General features: G+C 41.9%; 1 protein-coding gene across 4 annotated transcripts in view; it reads left to right on the top strand.

Moving 5' to 3' along the window:
• The first annotated feature begins 942 nt into the window (after nt 1-942).
• The window catches only part of MKLN1 (muskelin 1), a 104,151-nt gene continuing 82,317 nt past the window's right edge, over nt 943-22,776 (top strand). Inside the window, exons 1-3 of one of the 4 annotated variants that reach the window (XM_068954671.1) lie at nt 991-1,126; nt 11,620-11,691; nt 16,824-16,893. Coding sequence is in view for 1 of the 4 variants with exons in the window: in XM_068954602.1 (XP_068810703.1) it covers nt 1,035-1,126; nt 16,824-16,893 (162 nt within the window). In the remaining 3 variants the exon portion in view is untranslated. Of the gene's footprint in view, nt 1,127-11,619; nt 11,692-15,268; nt 15,440-16,823; nt 16,894-22,776 lie in introns of those variants that run through there. The other 3 variants (XM_068954602.1, XM_068954740.1, XM_068954818.1) reach the window with 3 other exon arrangements.

Below are 22,776 nucleotides of genomic sequence, written 5' to 3'. Positions count from 1 at the left end.
GGTCTGACGGGCCGGGCTCTAATTTTAAGTTATTCTGGGATGGAAAAAGAAGACACCACGGCCTAATTAAATCCATGCAGCGGTGCTTTGACTGGCGGAGGAAAACAGACGACACGCAAGAGATGAGGGAGGAATCATTCCGTCCCCAAAAACATAGCGACAAGGGTAAAAAGGATGTCTTGCCGTTGCTCGGGCAACGCCGAGCCCAGCGCGGAGGAGAAGCGGACAGAAGGAAAAGAAACTTCTTCACCAGGGCGAAATGAGCCTCAAGGTGGGGAGGAAGCTCCGGGATCACCATAAATTGCTGTGAAAATCGCCAAAACCCCACGGCTGCCCTTAAAATTAGTCCTGCGGCACGTCTCCCACTGGTGACCCGTGGCCCCCACGGTGCCCCATAGTGTGGCCCCCACGTCTCCCACTGGCAGTCTATGGCTTAGGCACCCCACTGGTGACCCACGGCCCCCACTGTGCCCCACGGCGTGGCACCCATGGGGACCCCAAGGCCCAGGCACCCCACTAGTGACCCAGCTCCCCCATTACACCTCAGGGAGACCCCAGAGCCTATGCAAGGCCTGGAAGACCCCCACTGGGGACACCACACCCCACTCGTGACCCACAGCCCTCACGGCCCCCAATGCACCGCGTGGCCTGCCACCCGTGGGGACACCACTCCCCATACACCCCACTCACGACCTCGGCCTGCGTGGCCCCCCCTGAATGCCCCATACCCCACTCACGACCGCGGCCCGCGTGGCCCCCCTGGCGCCCCCCAACCTGCATGTCCCCGAGTGGCCCCACTCCCGCCTCGTGACCGATAGCCCGCGTGGCCTCCATGGCACCCGCGGCCTAGGTGGCCCCCCAGAGCGGCCCACGCCGCCCACTCGCGCCGGCGCGGCCCCCTCACGGCCGCGGCCTAGACGCCGCCTGGCGCGGCCCGGCCCCGCCCCGGCCGCGCGGCCCCTTTAAGCGCGCGGGCCCCGCCCCGCCCCTGGCGGCCGCTGCCGGGCGCCGCGGCGGCCGCTGCCGACAACAAGATGGCGGCGGCAGGGCCGGCGGGCCCCGAGAGCCGTGTGCTGGGCTACACCCTGCACCGCTGGAGCAGCTTCTCCTCCACCTACCTGCCCGAGTGAGTGCCGCCGGCCGACCCCCCTGCCCCCCCCTTCCCTCCTGTCACCCCCCCGCGCCCCGCCGGCCTGCGCGGCGAGGGCGGCGCTGCGGCAGCGGCCGGGCCGCTGTGGCCGCCGCGGGGGGGGGGCTGCGGGGCGGCGCGGGCTCCTGGCCGTGGGGAGGGGGAAGGGCGGTGGGTGGAGGAGGGGGGGAGCGGGTCCGGGGGGAGCAGGGGGTGGGGGAGGGGGCCCCCGGCGGGGGGGGGCTCAGCGAGTGGGGGATGGGCGGGTGAGGGGGTTTGGGGAGGAGGGGCGAGTGTGGGGGGGGTCGGCGAGTGGGGGAGGGGTGGGAGAGGTCTGGGGGAGGGGCGAGTGTGTGGGGGGGGCAGCGAGTGGGGGAGGGGCGAGTCTGGGGGCTGCGAATGGGGGAGGGGCGGATGAGGGAGGGGTCTGGGGGGCGAGTCGGGGGGGGTCAGCGAGTGGGGGAGGGGCGGGTGAGAGGGGTCTGGGATGGGGGAGGGGCGAGTCTGGGGGGTTTGGGATGGGGGAGGGGCGAGTCTGGGGGGGTCAGTGAGTGGGGGAGGGGTCTGAGGGGACGGGTGAGTCTGAGGGGGGTCAGCGAGTGGGGGGAGGGGCATGTGAGAGGGGTCAGTAAGTGGGGGAGGGGCGAGTCGGGGGGGTCAGCGAGTGGGGGAGGGGCATGTGAGGGGTCAGTAAGTGGGGGAGGGGCGAGTCGGGGGGGTCAGCGAGTGGGGGAGGGGCATGTGAGGGGTCAGTAAGTGGGGGAGGGGCGAGTCGGGGGGTCAGCGAGTGGGGGGGCATGTGAGGGGGTCAGTGAGTGGGGGAGGGGCGAGTCGGGGGGTCAGCGAGTGGGGGAGGGGCGAGTCTGGGAGGGGTCTGCGAGTGGGGGAGGTGTGGGTGAGCAGATGTGGGGGGGACAGCAGGTCTGGGGGGGCAGGCCATGGGGGGAGGGGCGGACCATCGATGTTAATTAGATAAGGCAGCCTGTGGGGTAGGGGCTGACAAGCAGGTTTTGGGGGGGGCGGAGGGCCTATCCCTCGCTTGTGGGAGGGGGTCCGTTTTGTATGGCCTGCGAGCGGGGTGGGAGGGGGTGGCCCCCCCCCCCCAGGTGTGGGGCGGGCAGGGTGCGTGGCAGGGGAGGGCTCATGCTCCGCCGGAGTCCCATCCCGGGATCCCGTGTCGCCGTGGGTGTGAGGCAGTCTCCTTTCGACTTGCTGATATTAAAATTGGGGATGGCCGGGGTACAATCTAGAGGTGTGCTTGTCGGCGTGTTGTCCTCCGCGCTGGAGAGCAGGAGCGGGGTTAAAAATACACTCTTGGGACACTTTGGTCGTTGCAGGCTGCCGCAGAGCTTTGGCTCCCGATTGCATTGAAATTTATAACCTTCGATTGGGGCTAGAGGACTTAAAGACACCTTTCAACAAGACACCTTTCTCACTTTTGATTATATTTTGATTAATTTCATGAATTATCTCTGTAATCTAAAAGGAAGTTCGTTGCCAAAAGCTTTTCTGGCTACAACTTTAGTCGTTGCATCTCTTTATACCTTTGCTGGGTTAAGTATGGAGAAGACTTGGACCTCTTTTCTCATTGTTAGCCTTTGGTGAGAACTAAGTCATCACTCTGCCTTTTCCTTCTTGAAAAGACTTAACTTGCACAGAAAGGCATTTCTTTCAGGACTGGGATCGTTCTTGTAGTTTTTCAGCAGTGTCTCTGGCTTCCAGCATTGTATTAAAACTTGGTCCCTGAATGGGAGGGCGACAGTCCATTATTGATCTTCCTGATGCAATATAAAAAGATAAAAGTGTCTTTCTCCTTGATACTCCTTTCCAAGGTTCCCGTTAGTCCTTTTGCCACAGATTTGTGAGGAATTAATGCCGACATGGTATCTGCAGTGCTGCCCAAAGACCTTAATGTCATTGCCTTCCATGATACAATTCCCTTTTCTGTAATATGGTTGGTGTTTTACAAGTGTATGACCTTGCGTGTGACTGTTTTTAAGACAGTGTTTAGAAGAGCTTATCACCAATAGAAATAACTGGAACAAGTTTTAAGCTGTGTTCAATAATTCCAGCTGTGGGGTTATTGTGTAGCATACTGACCTTCATCCAGGGGGTGTCGTTTCTAATATTTATGTGCTTTCTTCTGGCCTGTAGTGAAAATATTGGATAATGTCATGAGGAGAGTGCCCCTTATGAAACTTTGTTTTTTTGCTTGATGTCTGCTAATTTTGCCTCTCTCGTATTCTGGGAGAGAACTTAAATGCCACCTGAAATGGAGGGGGAAGGTTCTGACCTGGGACTTAAGATTAGATTCTCAAAAGGAGAAAAAAAATTGTAGAGAAAACATACAGGGGGAAAATAGAGGAGGGAGTGCTGATGGAAATCCGTGCTGCAGGATGACTATACAGCTGCAGCTAGAAGTTTTCTTGGTCTTTAATACACAGATGAAAAGTTATGCTTTTGTGAAGGGGGACTAGGAATTCTGGTTACACCATAGTTTAAATAAGTTTGTTTACAAGCCTAAGTAGGAAGAAACCACTTCCACGAAAGGGACTTCTGCCATAATATGTGCAGGAATACACTACTGCTATGATGATATCGCTTGTCATTGGGAGCATGCTTACTACTGCTGCACTGTTGCTAGCAAAATGTGTTTTGGAAGAGGAACAAAATAGCTTACCCGTGTTCCGCGTAAGCTAAGTGCAATTTAAACACACTTCTTAAATACTTATATAGCTTTAAATGTAAAACAAAGCTATGAAATAAAAATTTTTCCTCTGTGCTCTTTAGGGGATCTGCATATCTGAAACCTGCTGCTGACCCATGTGTTCCGGTCTACAGACCGCTGTGAAATCACCTATTAAGCGTTCTTTTCCATAAAATAAAAAAGAACGCTTTCAGGGAGCTTTTTGACTGTATTCTGGTTATGAATCAGTAGTCTATTAAAAAATACCAGTTTCCTTTGAATGACAGAGATTTTTTTTTTTTTTCCGCGATGAATCTTAGTGTCTTTTCTGTTTTGTTTGGTGATGGGTGGATTAGTAAGAGCTGAATCCAAGTTCTGGCTGTTTTACCGGTGCTACAGCCATTTGTGCATTTGCAAAGACCCTTCCAAATGTAAAATGAAGAATCCCCTTGAAACTGCTGAAAAATAGTTCTAAGTGTTTTTCAGACTGCTTGAGTTGCCCTCCATTGGGCTCTGACTATTAGCAACGAGACTGACTTGGGTGTTTTTTTTAAAAACCCTGTAGGTGGAACAGAAAGAGTCAGTGTGGTTATGAACTAGACTTAGTTCAGTCTGTGCTTTGGGGAAAGCTGTGCTTTGGAGAGAAAGTTGGTCCAAGAGCAGATTTGTTCTTGGAACATCTGGCTTTTTCAGAGGCACTTTGCTTCGGCAGAGGCAGCAACGTACTGAGAGGTTTCAGCCTGTCCAACTTGGAAAGTGTTCAACCCAGCAAGTTGTCTGAAATTCCTACTATCCGCTCCCTTCCTTGCCTCTTTGCAGTTCCCCTGTGAAGGAATGGAGCCATGTGGGGAGACTGCTTCTTCCTGTTTTTTCACAAGGAACCGGCCTATGGTTTCCCCCTCACCGTTTCCGTCGTACACCAGTACTTGTTTGTCTAGCTTGTAGTTTGACATACGCTGAGAAAGACTTGGAGTTTATTCCCATCTCTCGTCTCTGGTGTTCTGTGGAAAGCAATGAGCTCAGTTTCATCTCTTTTTGGACAAGAAGGGAACAAACAGCTTATAGAAGGTAATATAGCACCTGCTCAAGCTGTGTGTTGTGTGGGTTTTTTTGTTTTTGTTTTTTGTTTTTTTTAAGGAAGAGAACCAAAAGCTGTTCTTTGCATTCCGAAAGAAACACTTCATACCGTGGTCTCTTTAATAGCCCTTTTTGTACCTGTTCTGACTGAAATTGATTGCTCTTAGACAAAAGTGAAGTATTATACTCAGTGCAAAGGTAGTCATGTACCCCTTTCTACTGGAAGATGCTGAATTACTGTATGTTAGGATCATATTTTCTTGTGGTTGCATCAGATTTATGACTCATCTTATAGTTGGCTAATGCACTCAGGTCTTTCTTTTGCTGTTTTAAACAACTGAACTCCCACTTTGGAGACTCGCAATAATTTTTACTGTTGTTGTGCTAGTCATCCACCTTTGCTTGGAACTTTTCCCCCATTTCTACCACTCAGGACTTCAGAGTCATTCAGATCTTCTTATATGACCTCTATACAGTGGAGGATTAGAATATTTCCTAGATATGGCATTAGTCTTTTTTCATTGACATGCAATTATTTCTTGTGCTAAGGTCATTAATAAGAATATAAAATAAGATTTGTTTTGAAGCTAATTGAATTTCATTAGTCACCTCCTTCTAGCTGATAGTTACTTTTTCATTGCAGTGCATTTTTATGTTTTTATCCATTACATTGTGGACTTCAGTTATTCTAGTAATCTCGGTCTTTTCCATTTTTAACATTTTATGTGGTGCTAGATCAAATGCTGAGGGCTGGGTAGCTCTATTGTATTTCCTTTCTAGAAAGCATCCTGGCCCAAAGAAGACCTAATTGATTTGTTATATGTTTTCAACTAATCTTATGCCTTTTTACTTGTTTTTTGTTTCTATCAAACCAGAAGTGGAATAGGTAAAATACAACTTTGCTAAATTATGAATGACTGGTAGCCTTCCAAAATAAGAATGCACTTTTTTTCTTTTTTTTTTTTTTTTTTAAATTAGGAGGATAAGGCAATAAGTTCCTACCCAGTCTAACTAGCTATCTCCCCCATCTTTTTTGTACTCTGAAATATGGATATATCCTCCTATGTTTTCAAATTTAATGTACTACACTGCATTAGCACGAAAGTACTGAGATCATATGTAACTTTTTTGGCTGGAGTCTGTAAGAGTTTCCAAAAGAATGAAATACCCTGAATTAACAGCTACCCTATTTTTCTGAGTTTTCTATAAAAGAAAACATGTATTTGTGGCCTGGGGAACATAGAATTCTGAATTTCTCCTCCTACCATGTGATTTTTTCCTCTTGTGTGAAGCTGATGATCCGGATCCCTTCCTGATAGTTTCCTAAACCATTTTATAGATCCATCCAGGTGTTGGAGAATCTCATCTTTGAGTTGAGATCAGTCATGACTACTGAAGGGTGTTTCTCTCCCCCCTCTTAATCCCCCCTTCCCCCCCCCCCCCCCCGACTTAACTAAGCTCTGCTTCCTTAACTAGGTGAAGATATTCATCTGTTGGGCTCTTAGCGATGTTTTAGGACTGCAGCTTCAGGTCTTGTTGAAAATGCCTTTAATCACTTTTCTAAGTGCCGTACCACTGCGGTTCCATCTGTAATTCTTCAGCCTTCGCCTTTGTACAAATAGCAGTAGCTGGTGTCACTTTAAAGGAAAATTTACCTGAACTGAAGAACACTTTCATTTGGTCAGGAGTAGCAACACTTGACTAGCAAAGTGTGCTTTAAGAGCTTTTCTGGCAGGGTGGACTCTGCTTGTCCATCCATATGCTAGAAGTCTTAATGATTCTGCTGGTATCTTAAATAATATCTCAATAATTTAGCTGCGATGACTTCTATTTAGTTGTACAACCTCTGCCAGTAACCTGTGGACTGTATACTTAAGTAATACTATTTGCTTCCCTGCTGTCAGTGAAAAGGGGAAAGGAGGGGGTAAAGGGTGAGAAAGATCACAAAATTACAAAGTTGTTCATGCCATACGTTGCCATTAGATAGCTCTTAGCAGAAGTTTCTTCCCAGATAAGAGCTATACTCTGAGAATAAATTTCTTTAGGCTCCAGCTACAATATAGTCATTATTTAGGAGAGTTTGGACAGCATTTTTTCGTTAGCAGTTCACCTTCGTCCTTCGGCTAATCTGCTTTAGTTCCCTGCTGTGGTTAAGTTGGGAGAATCTATACTAACCTAATTGTTCACCCTTTTCTGGGTTGGTGTTTTTGGGCAACGTTAAGAATGTAAAAGTTTCATAATAGTGTTAACAACATCAGATCATGGATCATTTGTTCTATATATGGCTTTGTCTTGCAAGCTTAATGAAGATTTTCTAGCTCCTGATTTCTAATTACTTGTTTAATGAGTAAAACACTCTTTCAAACATAAAACGTTTTCCTTGTGATAACTGTTACTGCTGAATTACGAGACAGCACATACAGCCTGATTTTTTTTTTTTTTAATGGCAAAGTATATAGTTTCTTCTGTAAAACTACCTTCTCTTTAGAACATCACTTTTAAAATGCACTGTTGATTTTATCTCCATGTTTGATTTTTATGATGTGATCAAGACTTTTTTGTTGAGGTAAGTGGTGTATTCAGCATTGCTTCAGTGAGAAGCTCTCTAGAGGTCAATATGTTCTAAACTTCCAAAGTATGTAATTACAACCACACAAGTACTTGTTAATTCAAAACTCTAAACGTGAATGTAATTTTTCTTTTTTTTAACGACAGCCCACTGAATTTTGTAGAAGCAGTGGGTTGTAATAGCCTGGTCTGAATTCAATAATATCTAGTTATTGTTGGGGTAGAGGAAAGAGCACTGAAGATGTTGAGTGGTTAGTCGCACCGTTAGATAGTTGCCGTTGCAGTCATTACTTTAAATTCAGGATGCATAATCTTTGAGAAATTATTTCCTGGATCGATTTAAATCAAAGAGCACAACAGTATATTGGAGAATAGCATTTGGTGTGCTGGAATTTAAATTGCGAAAGCAAATTTAGGTTAATAGAGCTTGCTACTCTGCTAGTGTATTCTGCAGTCCCTGGGAAATGGTATGATCTTCATAATGGATAAAAATTGCACACTGGTTGTTTTGGGTATAGTGTTTTCTTCAGTCCTCTCTGGCTTTTATCCCCAGGCTGACTGCTGGGTTCATGATGTTGCTGCTGAGCTGTGGGAGGGAGTCTGAAGAAAAACAAAGCCATAGTTAGTATACTAAGCATATTCTTCTTAAATGGTTTTTCTGTAAATACTTAGTTTAAGCAGCATTTAGATCTTATGGTAACTATTTAAATAGCGATTCACTAGCTTACTCTAACTTTGAAACTTGTATTAGTGAAGAGGTGCTTTTAACACAGAACGTTAAAATGGAAGAGAAAATTTCGGATTAGGTATATTGGCCTCTGAGCAGGGAAGTGCTGAATGTATTCCCACCGTTTTCCTCCATGGCAGAGTGCTATTGCTAAAGTCGATTTTTTTTTTTTTTTTTTGTCTTCTAAAAAGCTGTCTGTCTGAAAAATGTGAAAGTAAAGTTGGCTTGGGATATGTTGTACCCTTTATCATGAATTTATTTACATTGCCTCCAAGTTAGAAATTATTCCATAATGTAGCTGTGGGGAGGAGGTGTTTCTGATTTATAGACGAATTGCCCAAATAATCCACACTTAAATGCAGCCTGGTATGATTTCTTTTGTTTTCCAAGGTCGACATTTGATCTTCTGGCTTCCATGAGTAGAGTTACGTTGTTACTGAGATACCTTTAGGTTTAAAAGTAAAGCTAATATAGTAAAGATGGTTCCATCCAGAATCAGGTGGCACTTTTCATAGAATTTTGATGGAGAAGTTCCGTACTTGACGTTGATTTGCTGTTGAGGGATTTTTGTTAAAACGTAGAACTGAAATGTAAAATTTCAGAGTTAGCTTTAAATTCCTTTTTAGGGACCGATCATGTTTTTTGGGTGGACTTTTTACTTAGCGTGAAGTTGCAGTGCTGTTGAATATTACAAGACGTGTTTATGGTTTACATCATGAATTTATATATTTATGTGTAATCACTTAGTCTGATTTTCTGTGAGTTCCTCTTTTGAGTGGAAATACTAGTCAGATTATGACATGTAACAACACTGCTGCCATACTGTGAAATTATAGAAGACTTAAAGCTACTTCCTGGCCTTCATAAAACTCTTTTCCACATGGGTATTGGTTAAAGAAAAATATCCCAACGAACTGATGATGCTTCCAAAATATAACATAGGAGATTGGCACAGATGTGTGCTAGCCGTTGCATTCCTCTTACTTCTTGCAACAGGCTTGTCCTTTTTCAGAATACAAAATGAAAGACTGGGACTGCTCATCCTGGATAGTCCTGTATTGTATAAGTAATCTATGATCTACAGTGATAGTTGCATGAAGACAAGCGTGCTTATAGTATGAGTTAAAAACACAAAATAAAATTGAGACAGAGATGGGACTAACACAGAAAAATAACTTCTGTGGCCTGGCTGTTCTGATCTGTATATAACTGCAAGAAGCCAAAGTCTTAATTTGAAAACGGTGGTGCTGAAATTTGTCTTTTTATACTGCACTCATTTTTATTTCTGGTTTCAGATACATAATGTAAGCTTTGGTCTAATTTTCCTGGTTTTGAAACGTGCTTGGCAAGATGCATCGGTTATGAAGTTATGAACTATGTTAACTTTGTTTGGGTCTTGGGTAAAAGAAAGGAGAGGAATTATTCTGAACGTGATCCTAGAATGTGCTGCATATCAGGACGAACTTTGATCTTTTGAGGAGAAAATGGGTGTTTATAAGTGATGCAAAAGCTTAAGCTACTTCTGATTCGTGTGATTGCATTGGAAATACATCTAAAGCACATTCCCCAGATAGCTAAATTTGGTTTATGGCTTATTTTGAAGTTGAGACTGTATAGTTGGTAAGATCAAATCTAAAATGCATGTAAACTGTAAGTTGCTGTAGCAGCAAATAGATTTCCCCGCTCCCTTCCCCCCCCCCCCAAATTAATCATTTATAATTTAGAGGTGATTTTTTTTTTTTTTCCCCTCCATGGAAAAATTCAGGCATCTGTTTAGGTTTACCTTTGTGGCTTCTGTCTTATCTTGCTGTTTTTAACAAAGTATTCATGAAAAGGAAGCCCTCAGTCCTCAAATTTATCTAATCACACTTCTGACAAATGGTCACCATTTTCAAGTAGAAATCATGTCCTGTGGAAATTGGTGCTCTTGTAATAACATGATATGTATTTGCAGCTGTGATTCTTAGACCCGAATTGTTGATGAACAAGGCTGGGGAGATATTGGAGTGACTTTGTATGATGATTTTCAACTAAGTTTTGGAAGTAAGAGCAATGAAGTACTAGAGTGTGCTACCCAACGAGTGTTCTGGAAGATTTGGAAAGTACAGGCTTAGTGACTTTTCTGATGACCGTTGTAAATAGAAATCTCTTTGAAGTTTAAACAGTCTAAACTCTCTTGTTTTCTTGCAAGAAATGAAAACTGAACTTTGTTATAAAGTGGCTGAGGCTGATGGTTTCTTAAGAGCGGAGTAAAACTTCTAGAGTTCATCTATTGAACGCAAAATCAGTGAGCTGAAGAACTTAATCTCCTTGTCTTTTTCTTCAAATATTTCAGGTTTAATTCCTGTTATTCTTAGTCTTTTCATCAAGTCTGGAGTTTATTTCTCTGCTATGAACCTCCTGGAACCTCACCGAAGTTGCATGCATACCATATCGCTTGTGTTAGTACCTTGCGGATCACTAAAAAAGGCTGCATTTCAAATGCTCTTGTGGTTTAGAAATGTGGAAATGAGCACTAAGTGTGAAGACGGGGGGGGGGGGGGGGGGGGGAAAAGGACAAAATAAATGGTTCCAGAGACTCTTAAATTCAGTGATCAAATTTTGAGGAAATATGGTAGAACCCAGATTATTAGATGAAGCAGTCTTTCTGTAATCACTGTTTGAACCAACATTTTATTTAAGTTATTCTACCTAATGTCTATCAAATTTTTGAGAAGAAAGTACATGGAAAAGATCTGTTATTTCAGTCATCTCACAGTTCCTAAATTTAAAACAAAAGCTTGTTGTTGAAAAACTCCGGTGAGGGAGAGAACACACTTTGATAATCTTTAAACTTAAAGGTTCAGAATCTCTTTCTAGTTAAATTGCATCTAAACTATAATCCATAAACATTGGGGGCAATTAAGCTTGTCGTCATCTGTGGTGCCTGAAGTCACTGTGGTTACCAACACATGCAGATATGCCTATTATTTTATTTTTTTCCCCTTCTAATTATTTTTCTGCTGGCCTAATATTGATATTACCAGTCTGGAGCTGGTAACCCTTGTGGTAAGGATTTGGGTTGCTCAGTGCTGTGATACAGTGAGAAGTTTAATCTCTGATTTAGGGTTATTGAGTGCTACTGAAATAGAAGCTATTTACCAGGCCTCTGATAACTGTTTGGGAATTCGCTATACTGCTGCAATTTTAGTCAGAATTAAGTCCTGGCATATCTGGAGGAAGCATTGACAAATCGGGAATGTCTTGACTAAATAAGGGGGAGTTAAAAGGAGTACTCTCTAATTGGCATTATTGGAAATGGCTGCAACATTGTCATTTTGTATTCAAGGATTAGACTGGCAGTGGTGAAAGGCAGCTGTAAGGGATGGGGGGAGTAAACTGATCACGGAATGAAATAATCGAGAAACTGACTTTTAATGGCCTTGTTTCTAGGCCAGAGCGAAATAATACCTGTTTTGGTGTCCAGTGCAATCAACTGTGATCCGATAAGTTCATCTCTGTAAGGTGATTTCTAAATTGCTTACTTTATTTTTATAGGCTCACGCTTGCTTAGCTATTTTTCTTCTGATAGAAGTAGTTTTAATTTATAGTAAATGGTGGGGGCTCAGTTCACTGTTGAGATAGAAGCAAATTTGAGAAGTGAGCTGACAAAGCTCAAAACAATCTGAACTTTAAAATTGCATTCTTTATGTACACAATTACTTCAAACTTACTTTGCTTTATCGTGCAAGAGATCCCCCCCCCCTTAGTTCTTCGCGGTGGGAGTAAGGAATGTGACGGGAGGGGGGAAAAATAAAACCCTGAATGTATGCTATACTGCATAGTAGTTGCATGCGTTCCAACCACTAACTTTTCTTGACTTCATGTTTTTATGCCGTTTAAAACAGAGAACTTTCCCAACAGAAAGGAGAGAAACCTTTCAATGAAATCTAAAAAGTTTTATGTGCTTATTTCCGTTACTTTTTGTTACGATAAGCCGTCAGTATTTGTACCAATGCATCTTGTCTAGACTCGGTGTTCTTATCTAACTAGGCAACAGCATCTCAGTTGTTGTGTAGTAGTGCTTAGGTTGATGGTTCCGTATGTTTGAAATAGTTGGCCCGCCATGCCTTGTAGTCCTCTGCACAGCATCTGGCCTTGGTTGCAGTTTTAGTCCGTGTATGTTCTATGCTGCTGTTTTCTGGCTAGTTTCACTTAGGATGGTTGTAGGACAAAATGGAAGTATCCTCACTTGGACAACCCTGAAGAAAACATTTTGTCGGTTTTCAATCAGATGCTATTTTTATAGAACTCCAAGTCTTGCCCTTTAATGGCTTGGTACTTCAGTGGCTTTCCAGAAGAGCTACGTTTGAGTTCCGAGTAGTGTTAGAGAACCTTGTGCCCTGTTCGACGCAGCTGTTCTTTGAAGAGTAAATGCTGAAGGTGCCCAACAAAGCTAGTATTTTACATTTGGTTTTGTCTTTCTGATTGGACTGATTGCTAAAATCTTGAGTGTCCTTAATGCAATCTTTGATATTTAGGTTAAATGCAAATTATATCAGAATAACATTTCAGTGTATTTTGCAAAGTCATCCCATTTCTCTCTTCCTTCTTCCTTCCCTCAGAAGCAGACAAAAACCTGCCCCTTAGTGGTTGTCATGTCTTAAGCTACAGAGCTTTTTGCACAGAGAAGTCCTTTGAAAATGATGGGAGTGGTGACATCTCTGTAATTTGAGTGGAGATCAACCAGCAGGTGGTAGAAGTGATGCAACAGTTTCTGCGCTGGTGAAAGGGAAGTTATCTCCTTCTGGAAGCTGCGAGGCCAGTGTCTATAAGGGTAGTAAAAAGAAAGTTCCATTTTGTTTTGCCAAGTGTGTTCTACTCAAAGCGCACAACAGAGATCCGTTTCTCTTAACTGGCAGTGGGGATGCTTACAAGTGCTCTAGAGGCATAGACACAGTCATGAGGTGAGCTAGGCTTTGAACTTATGGCACACCAATACTACCTCTGGTCATGTTCTTGCTGTGGTGCAAATCAAGTAGCTGCTTCCACTTAGCTTTTAGTGGGGCGGGGGTGTCTACAGAATTGGTTAGAACAAAGAGGCTGATGTGCCGTAACGTCGGTTTCTCTGAGTTACTTGTCTGTAGGACTGTGGCATGACGACTTTATCCCAGTATAAACCTGTGGTCCGCATCCAGTTAGTTATTCATCTCTCTTCTGCTTTTGTTTTGGCCCTGGTGGTGTTGTAACCGCAGGGTAAGCTTAATTGGAGAACTGATCTGACTGAACACCAATTATTTATGATAGGCTCTTTTAGTATGGCTGCTAGTTTGGAGGGGGAACAAGCGAAAGCGGGTGAAACAATCCCTTTTGGCAGTGTTATGGATATATGCTGGAACAGAACTTGTATCCATAGTTTAAGAATATGACTTATCTCAAACCAGATTTAATGATTTGCTTTTTTTTTTTTTTTTTTTTTTGCAGGAAAAGCTTGCACAAAATAATTGGCACTAGTGGTAGCTCGAGGGCTTACAAATACCTTCTTTAATATCTTGTGAAAATTACATGGAAAATTATCAAGTTATTGGAGTTTTCGCTTCTAAAGTTTCTCATAGATTTTAGTCCGGTCTTCCTATCAGACAGGCCTGCCTTCAGGTGTTCTGTAAGATTTCTGTACTGTCCAGAAGAAGAGTTTTATATGGAAAGAGTCATCTGTCATTAGGATATGCATCTGTTTTTCTTACTGTCTCATGACTGCTGGAATGTTTGAGTTCCTCCAAGCTTTTGAGCCCATAAATTTTCCTAAAATGTTGTGGTAAATTAACTTCATGCATACTGACTTACTGACTTCTGTCTTCAACATTTGTTTAATCTTAACAAATTAATAACCCATGTGTTTTTAAGCATATTTATAAATCTCTTGACGCTGCTTTTTGCTATTTTAAATTTCTTTAGCCTTAATTTTTGTGAGCTGCCTGTCCCTTTTCTGTCTCTACAGAAGGATTCTTATCTTGTTTAGTTGCTGTGCTGAATGAGGTCCTCATGGTGGTGGCAAACTGATCTTTGACCTGGAGAAGCAAACAAATTTACTTCTAAAATTACAGTCTTTGGGATCTGTCCCAGTTATAAAATGCCTCTTTCCAGCAGGGTGATATCTGACCACAAAACAGTGCCAATTTCAGCAAATGTTGCTCAACTTCTGGAGGGTTTAGGGTCTAATGTTTAAACAAATATAATGCATAAATAAAATGTATTCTGTGGGGAGATTTTTTTTTTTTTTTTTTGCCTGTTGGGATAAAGCCCTATAAAGAAGAAAAGCTGTACAGTGTTTTATGTCTGCCTCGATGTCCCTTAAGTATCTGGTATATTCAAATCTTCAATATAGCTTCTCTTTCTCGACACGTTAAAAGGTATTGTGAAATTCCTAAATATCCTTTCACCTCGCTCCCGATGTGACAAGTGGCAAGTTTTTCATTAAGGTATTTTGGCATCCGTTGTTGTCAGAAATGTTACTTCTAGTTAGACTATGTTTTCATTGTGTGTTTTGTGGGTTTTTGAGGTTGAGAAAGCAGAGTTCATTTCTTATGTTTCCTGCTGCCTATCCATGCTGCGTGCCTGATCTGCTCGCTTTGAGCTCTTGTTCGAGAGGCAAGAGCAGTTGGACAAAGAAAACCCAGAAACGTGGCAGTACGGCCATTTAAAAAGGCCAAAAGAGGAGCCGTGTTAGAACAGAGTCAATGATGACTGAAGAAGAGTAGAAGTAGTCTCTAGAAACAACCGAAATGCTTATCAAGACTCGCTTTGTTCAAAGCTCCCAGCAGAAGATAAATACTTAGTGCACTTTGATTTCTAGTGGTGACTTAGCTTTTGAGGCTGGCAGCTTTATTAGAAATCTGGGTTTCAAATCAATTCCCAAATTCTCCCCTTCAGCTTAGGGTTTTTTCTGTTTTGTTTTGTTGTCCTTGTTGTCATCGAGGAAGGCAGGAGCTATGTTCTCTCTTGCAGTTGAGCCTCTTCACGCTGCAGTTTGCAAGTTCCTTGTTGGATATTTAACTATCCAGATCAATATGTTGACCTTTGCTATTTTGATGGGGGCTGAATTGGTTTAGAGCAGTAGGGTAGCGTGTGTCCATGTGCTGTTCAAACGCGTCTTCTACGTTGGAGATGTGTGAAAAATCAGCTGTAGGCCTGGGCTGCCGGTGGAGTTGCTGGGCTACTGAACGCTGTGCTATGATGGAAGCTAGTGCCATCATTATGTGTCTTGGGACTTCTGGTGAGCCCCTGGCATCTTTTGCTTTTTTCCCCCTTTAGCTAAAGGGGGTGGGGGGTGGTTCTGAGTTTCCTATCTAGGACATAGAAAACTTGCGATGTGCAGCCTGCGGAGTCAAGCAGATGGATGACGACTCGTGCAGCTCTGTTACAGCACAGCCAGATTTTAAGGAGCCACCTAAATCCAGCTGTTTGCTGCTTCCCCGGTGGCTCACTGTGTTGGACTGCTTGGATACTGTTGCTAGTGTGGTGATTTTTCAGTGTGAAAAGAGCAAGCTAGTTTCTGTCTGTCTGTTAATGCTCAACCTCTGACTTAACCTCTTTCCCTTTTGAGCTTTTGTATGAGCTTTTCTTCTCCAGTCCTTTGTAGTAGTCCAGATGCTTGCGTACTCTTCCTCCTACACAGCAGATGGAGATGGCATAAGCCTTTTGATGATCGGCTACTTCCTTCTTTTTTACATAAGTTTTAGGAGCTGGCAAGTTTTTTAGTTAGACTTAATAGAACTCATAAGCCCTGTCCAGCAGGTGGTGCATCATTACCTTGCCAACACAGAGCTGAACAAATAGGGGAGGAAAACTTCCTTTTTAATTTTAATCTTGGAGATGAGTTGGGGGTCAGCTTTACAGTATGCTTATCGGAAAGGGGAAGGCAGGTCCTTCGTAGGATAATCTGGATTAATCGCTCTCATTTTAGGCAAAAACTATTCTGAATGTATTATGTTAATTGCCTATAAGCTGTAATATTTCAAAGTATAAGAAAGCAATTCAGAGAGAACCTTGCTGGGTGAAGAGTTAAACTGCTGCTTTCCTGTGCATTGTGCTAGACTTGTGGTGCGTGTGAAAAATACTTCTTTAAACTGAGGATGAGTTAGATGGTCGTCATCTACGTTATAACAAAACTTAAGTAAGTTAGCTGCTCGCTCTCTCCGTGCCAGCCTCTCCTGTTCAGTAAAAGACGCTTTTTGGCTTGCTAGCAGTTACACTGCTCATAATTTTTTTTTAACCTCATTGAAAAATTGTTATCCCGGTGAGGTGAATGAGACCGTTTTTTCCACTTAATTACAGACTCGGGCCTGTGTAAATTCATCTGTTTTGCATTTATTTCACAATTTGGATTTTTGTTGTTTCGCAACTGGGAGTTCCATTTCACAACCACAAAGTTTGGAGGCATATTTTAATGGGTCCTGCAAAATAACAATGTAGAAAACCTCCTTTAATAAAGAGAGGGGACAACCTTAGCCTCTGCCCAGTAGTTTGAGTAGTTGCATGAGAATGTTTTTGACAGATCTGTGTGTATGACAGCTCTTATTGGAGATGTAAAATACAATGTAGCAGTTACTGAAATTAGTTTTGGCTTCTCTTTTTTTTTTTTTTTTTTTTTTTTGTAGGAATATTTTGGTGGACAAGCCCAATGATCAGTCCTCAAGATGGTCTTCAGAAAGCAATTACCCTCCCCAGGTAAGCTTCTGAATCTTAGTGCAACTCCTTAGCCCTATTGCAAATTAATGTACATTGAAATTTTTATTTTAAATGTAGGCTGCTGCTATTTATATTGGCAACCTTTATAGGCTACTTACTCTCATTTCAACAAAATGTATGTTGTTGGTACACTAGGTATTTACATTTCCAGCAATCTGTGGTGTTTAAAGGAATGCTGCGGTGGGGGGACAAAGGAGGAGGAAGTGTTTGGTGTTTCAACCTTTAAAATCCTGATCATATTGGAAGTAAGCTAACCTCACAGTTGGACTAAGTTGCTAATAAGGCATGCAGGTCCTCCTGTGTCAGCACCGTTGGAAACTATTGTGGAGTGCTGGCCTTGAATCCTAGATGTAAGGAATTTGTATTTGTTACCCTTAATAGCACATTTAGAAATCTAAAATCTGTTTTAGAGAGAGATATGAATGTCATCCCTTCTGTTGGTTAATCACCTTGTTAAAATATGATTTGTAGTGAAAAGGCAAATTAGATATGAAAATCAATATTAATCAGTTTTTTAGGTAATCAGGAAAAATATGCTTATTTTTCTACTTACAACTTTTTCCTCTAATAAATGCTTCTTTTTATCATAGATCTATACCTTCTAACTGCTGTATTATTTTATCAGCTTCTCCTGCATCTTCTTATGCCGAGTGTTTTTAGATTCGTTTGTTTGCACGTTGCTGCGCATGCGTAGCTATTTGGCAAAATATCTCTCAAAAGTTTTGCTCTGCTTATCTACCCATAAAAATAAAATATAAGAACATCTAATCCAAGTATTCTCTGCAAGTTAAGTCTCATTTTCCTGTATGCAGATTTTGCTACTTCACTTTGAAGCTGCGTTTGAAAACCTAGGATCTGGCCTGGCAATTCCTGTAGCAGCAGAATCATTCAATCCACTTGAAAGACTTTATCCTGATTTTTAATGACTAAAAATGTGTTCTATACTGTTGTGCCCATAGAATTGAGGGGTTGGGGCAGGGGAGAAGGGAAAACTATCTTGTCTGTACCATAAACGTCTTTCATAAAAACAAATGCTTGAGAAGACTAATAATGCTTCACATGCTTTGATCTTCTTGATTCCTTTGTGCAGCTCTGCTCTTTTAATTCAACGTTTTTATCTTTAATGTGTAATAAACAACAAAGGACTTTAATCCATAGCCTACAGCAGTTTTATTCTAAGAATAATAGATTGCAGGTAATGAGTACTGCATGTATTTTATCTTAGTCTGTGCCATCCTTTTCTTCCTTTGGTGCAGGAAGCACATCCTTTTCTTAGTACCGTTTCATACGTTCAGAAGGCAAGGTTGCTTGTGCCATAGCTTTGGACTGGGTCTTTCACCTGAGGTGCTCTGAGTTCTGCCGCTAGTTTTCTAGGTGATCCTGAATGTTTGTGCTGCTTCTCACCTGATTCCGGAAAGGGAATAAGGAGCCTTACTTGGCCTGTATGGCTCTCTGAGGTCCCTAGATTAATAGCTGAATAAAATAGGTAAGCATAAATGTCCTGTGATTTAACTGAGATGCTGAACTTTCTTATGGTTCTCTGGGTATGATGTTTGAAGCTGGACTTATGTGCTTTTGAGAATTAAGAAAAAAACCCTACTTCTAATTGTTTGTCACTTCTGATCAGTAATGGGTGCCTTGCTGCAAAGAACTGAACAGATTGTTTTTAAGTAATTTTTTTTTCTCCCTGACTTTCATTCTGTGTTATAACTTGAGCACCTTTTTCTTCTTTTGACCCCCCCCCCCCCCCCCCCAAATCAGATCGTTAATCATTTCCGGTTTAATTGGTCACTTTATTTTGATTGCGGGGATCTAAGGCGGGGATTTAGAAATCTTCGTGTTTGTAATTTGTTGGCCGGTTGAATACCTGGTTCTGTAATATTTGAAACTTTATGCTTCGGCCTCTAATCTCCACCCCGCTGAAATCCAGATAAGGCAGCCTGACTACTTGTAAGCTATAAGGGGTTAGAGGCACTTTATTTTTGTCCGGTTGATGTTATAGTGGTAGGCTTTTCTCTCAGACTATTTCTTTTTGACTGCCTTTGGTAATAGTTCCAGAATTGAATTAAGGTAAAGCAAGCTAACCTACTCTTTTTTTTTTTTTTTTTTTTTTTTTTTTTAATGAAGGAGGTAAGCTAATCTGAATCAAGCATCGTTTTCCTCCCCTTCCACTTCTTTTCCTTCTGTTCAACCATGATTTCATGGTACTTCTGGCACTTCTTGTTTAGATCTTGCTGTGAGAGCTGACTCTGTTATAGCTGTAGATGCAGTTCTACGGAAGACTAGAGAATGACTGGGTTATATGTAGGGAAGGATGCATTTGCTTAAGGAGACAGCTTAAGAATTTTTCAGGGTAAATATTCTGATCCTAAACAAGTGTTGCTACAGGCCTACTATTGATCTTTCTCTTAGCTGGGGCTGGGAGCATTGCTAGAGGAGCTTCACTTCTGACCCATGGAATGGGAGTTTCACTTGTCAAGAGAAATTCTTCTGTATATTTGGTACCAGAAACATAGCGTATTCATTTATTTTTCCCTGTGTGGGTATTTGTTCCTTTTCATTTACTTTTGGAAGTCTTCCCTGGAGGACTGGGAAGGGACCTACACACTAAACTTATTTTAATATGCTGAGTTCTGTATGACTCGTGAGACTTGCTGCAGATATCCCTTGAGATGCATATTCAATTTTAAAGGTAGTGTAACGAAACTTTTTTTTTTTTTTAAGAGGCTGGAAGATGTAGTATTTTCTTTCTAGTATGAAGTACAACAAACATTATATTTACGTAGCGAATGCTTGTCTTTGTTTGTAGGAATTGTGTGTGAGGAAATAGTTCTTTCATTCAGCTTGGTGGACTAGAAGACTTTATAATTCTGAGGTCCGAGTTGATTAAAGGCCAAGTAAGTTTGGATGGCGTAACGTATATGATGGCAAACAGCAACATTCCTGCTGTTTTAGGAAGTAATGCCTTTACGAAAATCTTGTGGTGCTTACAAAAATTAAAAATGTATTTAAATGTCCATAGTAAGTAAAGCTCTAAAGATATGAAGCTGAAACTTAACATATTATTGGAGAATTAAAACTACCCCTGTAACCTTAACTTACTTACCTATGTATATGCATAGTAGCATACTTTTGGGAAAAGACTTTATAGTTCACTGCGTGAAGCTGTAACTATTCATTTCTACATCCAGCTGTCTGAAGTGAAGGAACGTGTGATGTGGGAGACTTGTGACAACTGTAGAAAAGACCCTATTGACAGAATTGGAGGGCTTTTAATCTTACATGAGATAAACATCTCTTCTTAAATTGCTAAACTATTTCGTGAATCTGAAAGTTTTATTTGACCTAAATGTTGCTCTGAGGGCAACCTTCTGTTATAACTGGATGCTTCAGAATATTTCCATCCTATGCTTAGAACTAACAGTGATACAAGTTATATCAAGAGTGCAGATTAAGCAGTTGATAACCAGAATTACTTAAATACAAATCACATGAGCTTGTTTGAAAGATATCTTCCGGCAATTTTATGTATATTGAACGTGACAGGGAGTTTGTAAATGAAGAAGCTGTTGCAGAGCTACCTGAATCCATTCCCAGAGAACAGGGCTGTGCTGCTCATGCTAAGCAAGTCATTTCCACTAAAACTCTGATAGGAGAGAGATTAAAAAAAAAAAAAGGGGGGGGGGTAGGTGGGAGAGGCGTCCAGATTTGAGGTCACTGATATAATTTGTGGGACGTTAGTATTTTGTACTGGCAACTGAGATTGGCAAGGCAATGTTTGAGTTTTATGCGGTGTTCTTTAAAAACCTGGCAAACAGCACCTGCCTGCCTACGTGGAGATTACCATCCATCCTGCTGGATTCCTTTTGTTTGAATCTCTGTAACCAACATCAGTCAGGGAGACTATTAAATGGTGCGTAGCCGCTCATTTATTCAGCGATCCCAATCTTGACGAGTGAGAGAAAATGTTTTTGGAGCGTCTTTAATATGTACTCTAGCTAATTCTCACGCTTCTCATCTGAGTGCTTAATTGCTCGTGTGAAGCATTTTTGCCAGTTTAACTTCTATATTGAAAAAATAAAATGGGAAGAGGGAATGAGGAATTGAAACTTGTAGAAGAGGCCTGTATGCAAAGAAAGCAATTTCTGCTATTTCTATGAATACAGGAAAACTGTTCTGAATTGTGTTTTCTCGTGCTTGACAAAAGAACCTCAGTTTTGAGAGGCTGTATTTTGCTCAAAAAAGGTAGCTTTTGCACCTTCTCCAGTGAAAGACCGACCCGTTTTAATACGGGTGAAACTTGTATAAAAGTTATCTGCATCCTTATTTTTGGAAACAGCTAAAGGTTTTTAAAGATATTTTTGATTTCAGGCAGATTCATAGCACTTCTGTAGAAATAGTTGTTGATCAAATTATAAGCATTCTGGGGAAGAAGTTGGGAAATTAATTGCTTTATGTTAGAGGGTTGAGTATTTCCTATTGAAATATTTATTTATATATATATATATATATATATATATATATATAAATAAATGAAATATCTCATTACTTGTATAATTCCAAAAGTAAGCATTGGGCATCCTATAGAAAATGAAGTCACAAAGTGTTCTAGTTCATGTATTGGCGTCACTTCATTTAAAAATTGGCCGGTTGCACTCGTTAAAATGCGTAGGTGGCCACAATAGTCCAGGACAGGAAGTGAACTCAAACTCATTCAAGTAAAACTTTCCTTGTTTCAAACGTAGTTATCTGAAACTGGAACGAAGTCACAACACAAGGACTAATGCTGTTCGTACTCACTGGAACATGCCATGAGATACTTTAATAAGCTACAGCCCTAATCGCTAGTGTTTTATCTCATCAGAGTGGTATCACCTTAAGATGAGCGTTTCCTAATTCCCTGCCGAGAAGGTGGTTTGTGCTAGTTTAGAGGTAGGAATATGAATAACTGACTCCCTAAGTATTCTGAACTATTCCCTTCCCTGATTTACCTTTTTTGTGGCTGAAACAAGGACATCTTTAGGCATTTTCTGCATCCAGAACTTTCTTCTTGCTCTGATGAGCATGTAGAAGAATATAGGTAGAAATGTGCAAATTTGTGGAGCAGCTGAAGGAAGACCTGCTTTGTTGCACATATGCTCAAGTCCCTAGTAAGGCTTTTTTGAAAAGGAAAAGAAAATGAAAGGGGAAGTCGAGCCACTGGAAATAATGCCCTAGGACTATATTTAGTAAAGGATTTTTCTGGCTATATGGCAGTGGTAGAGTTAAATGCTTCCTGTGGCCAAGAAGGCCACGAGTTGATTATGAATGAGTGTCAGTGAAAGGAAATACCTAGGACAGCTGTTTTTCTGTTTATTAAACTAGATACCTTTCCTAAGTCTTGAAATAGAATGACCCAGAAATTATATATTCGATAATAAACCTGTTATGTAGTAACTTATTCAGGCACAAGATGGCTGATCATTCTATTTTTAAACTACCTCTAGGCTTACATAGGAAGTGTTAAGCTTTAAGCATTAAAGCTGGTAATATTGAAGACGAGGCCCCTGTAATAAATGCTTATCCTAATGGCTCTGATGATAGTCTGACTTGGAAGATCGTGAGCGCAGGAACGTTTAATTCCTCAGGGTGGCTTGATTAATAATGCGTACAGCAAAAGCTTAGATTTTTATTTAGACACGATCTTAACTGCAGAAACAACCGTAGGTTTGCATAGTGGCCCATGACAGCCCGTCAAGTGTCTTGATTATTCTGTGCTTCTGTTTTCACATGCAACGTGGCTTTCGTGACTCCCTAGTGAAAAGTGTTTGTCGTGCCATAACACAAAGGTTGGTGAGCAGAAATGGTTAATGAGGAGGAAAT

This window comes from Struthio camelus, chromosome 1, assembly GCF_040807025.1.
Source record: "Struthio camelus isolate bStrCam1 chromosome 1, bStrCam1.hap1, whole genome shotgun sequence".
NCBI lineage: Eukaryota > Metazoa > Chordata > Aves > Struthioniformes > Struthionidae > Struthio > Struthio camelus.
Note: the sequence above shows the minus strand (reverse complement) of the source record. Positions and strands in the feature narration are given on the sequence as shown.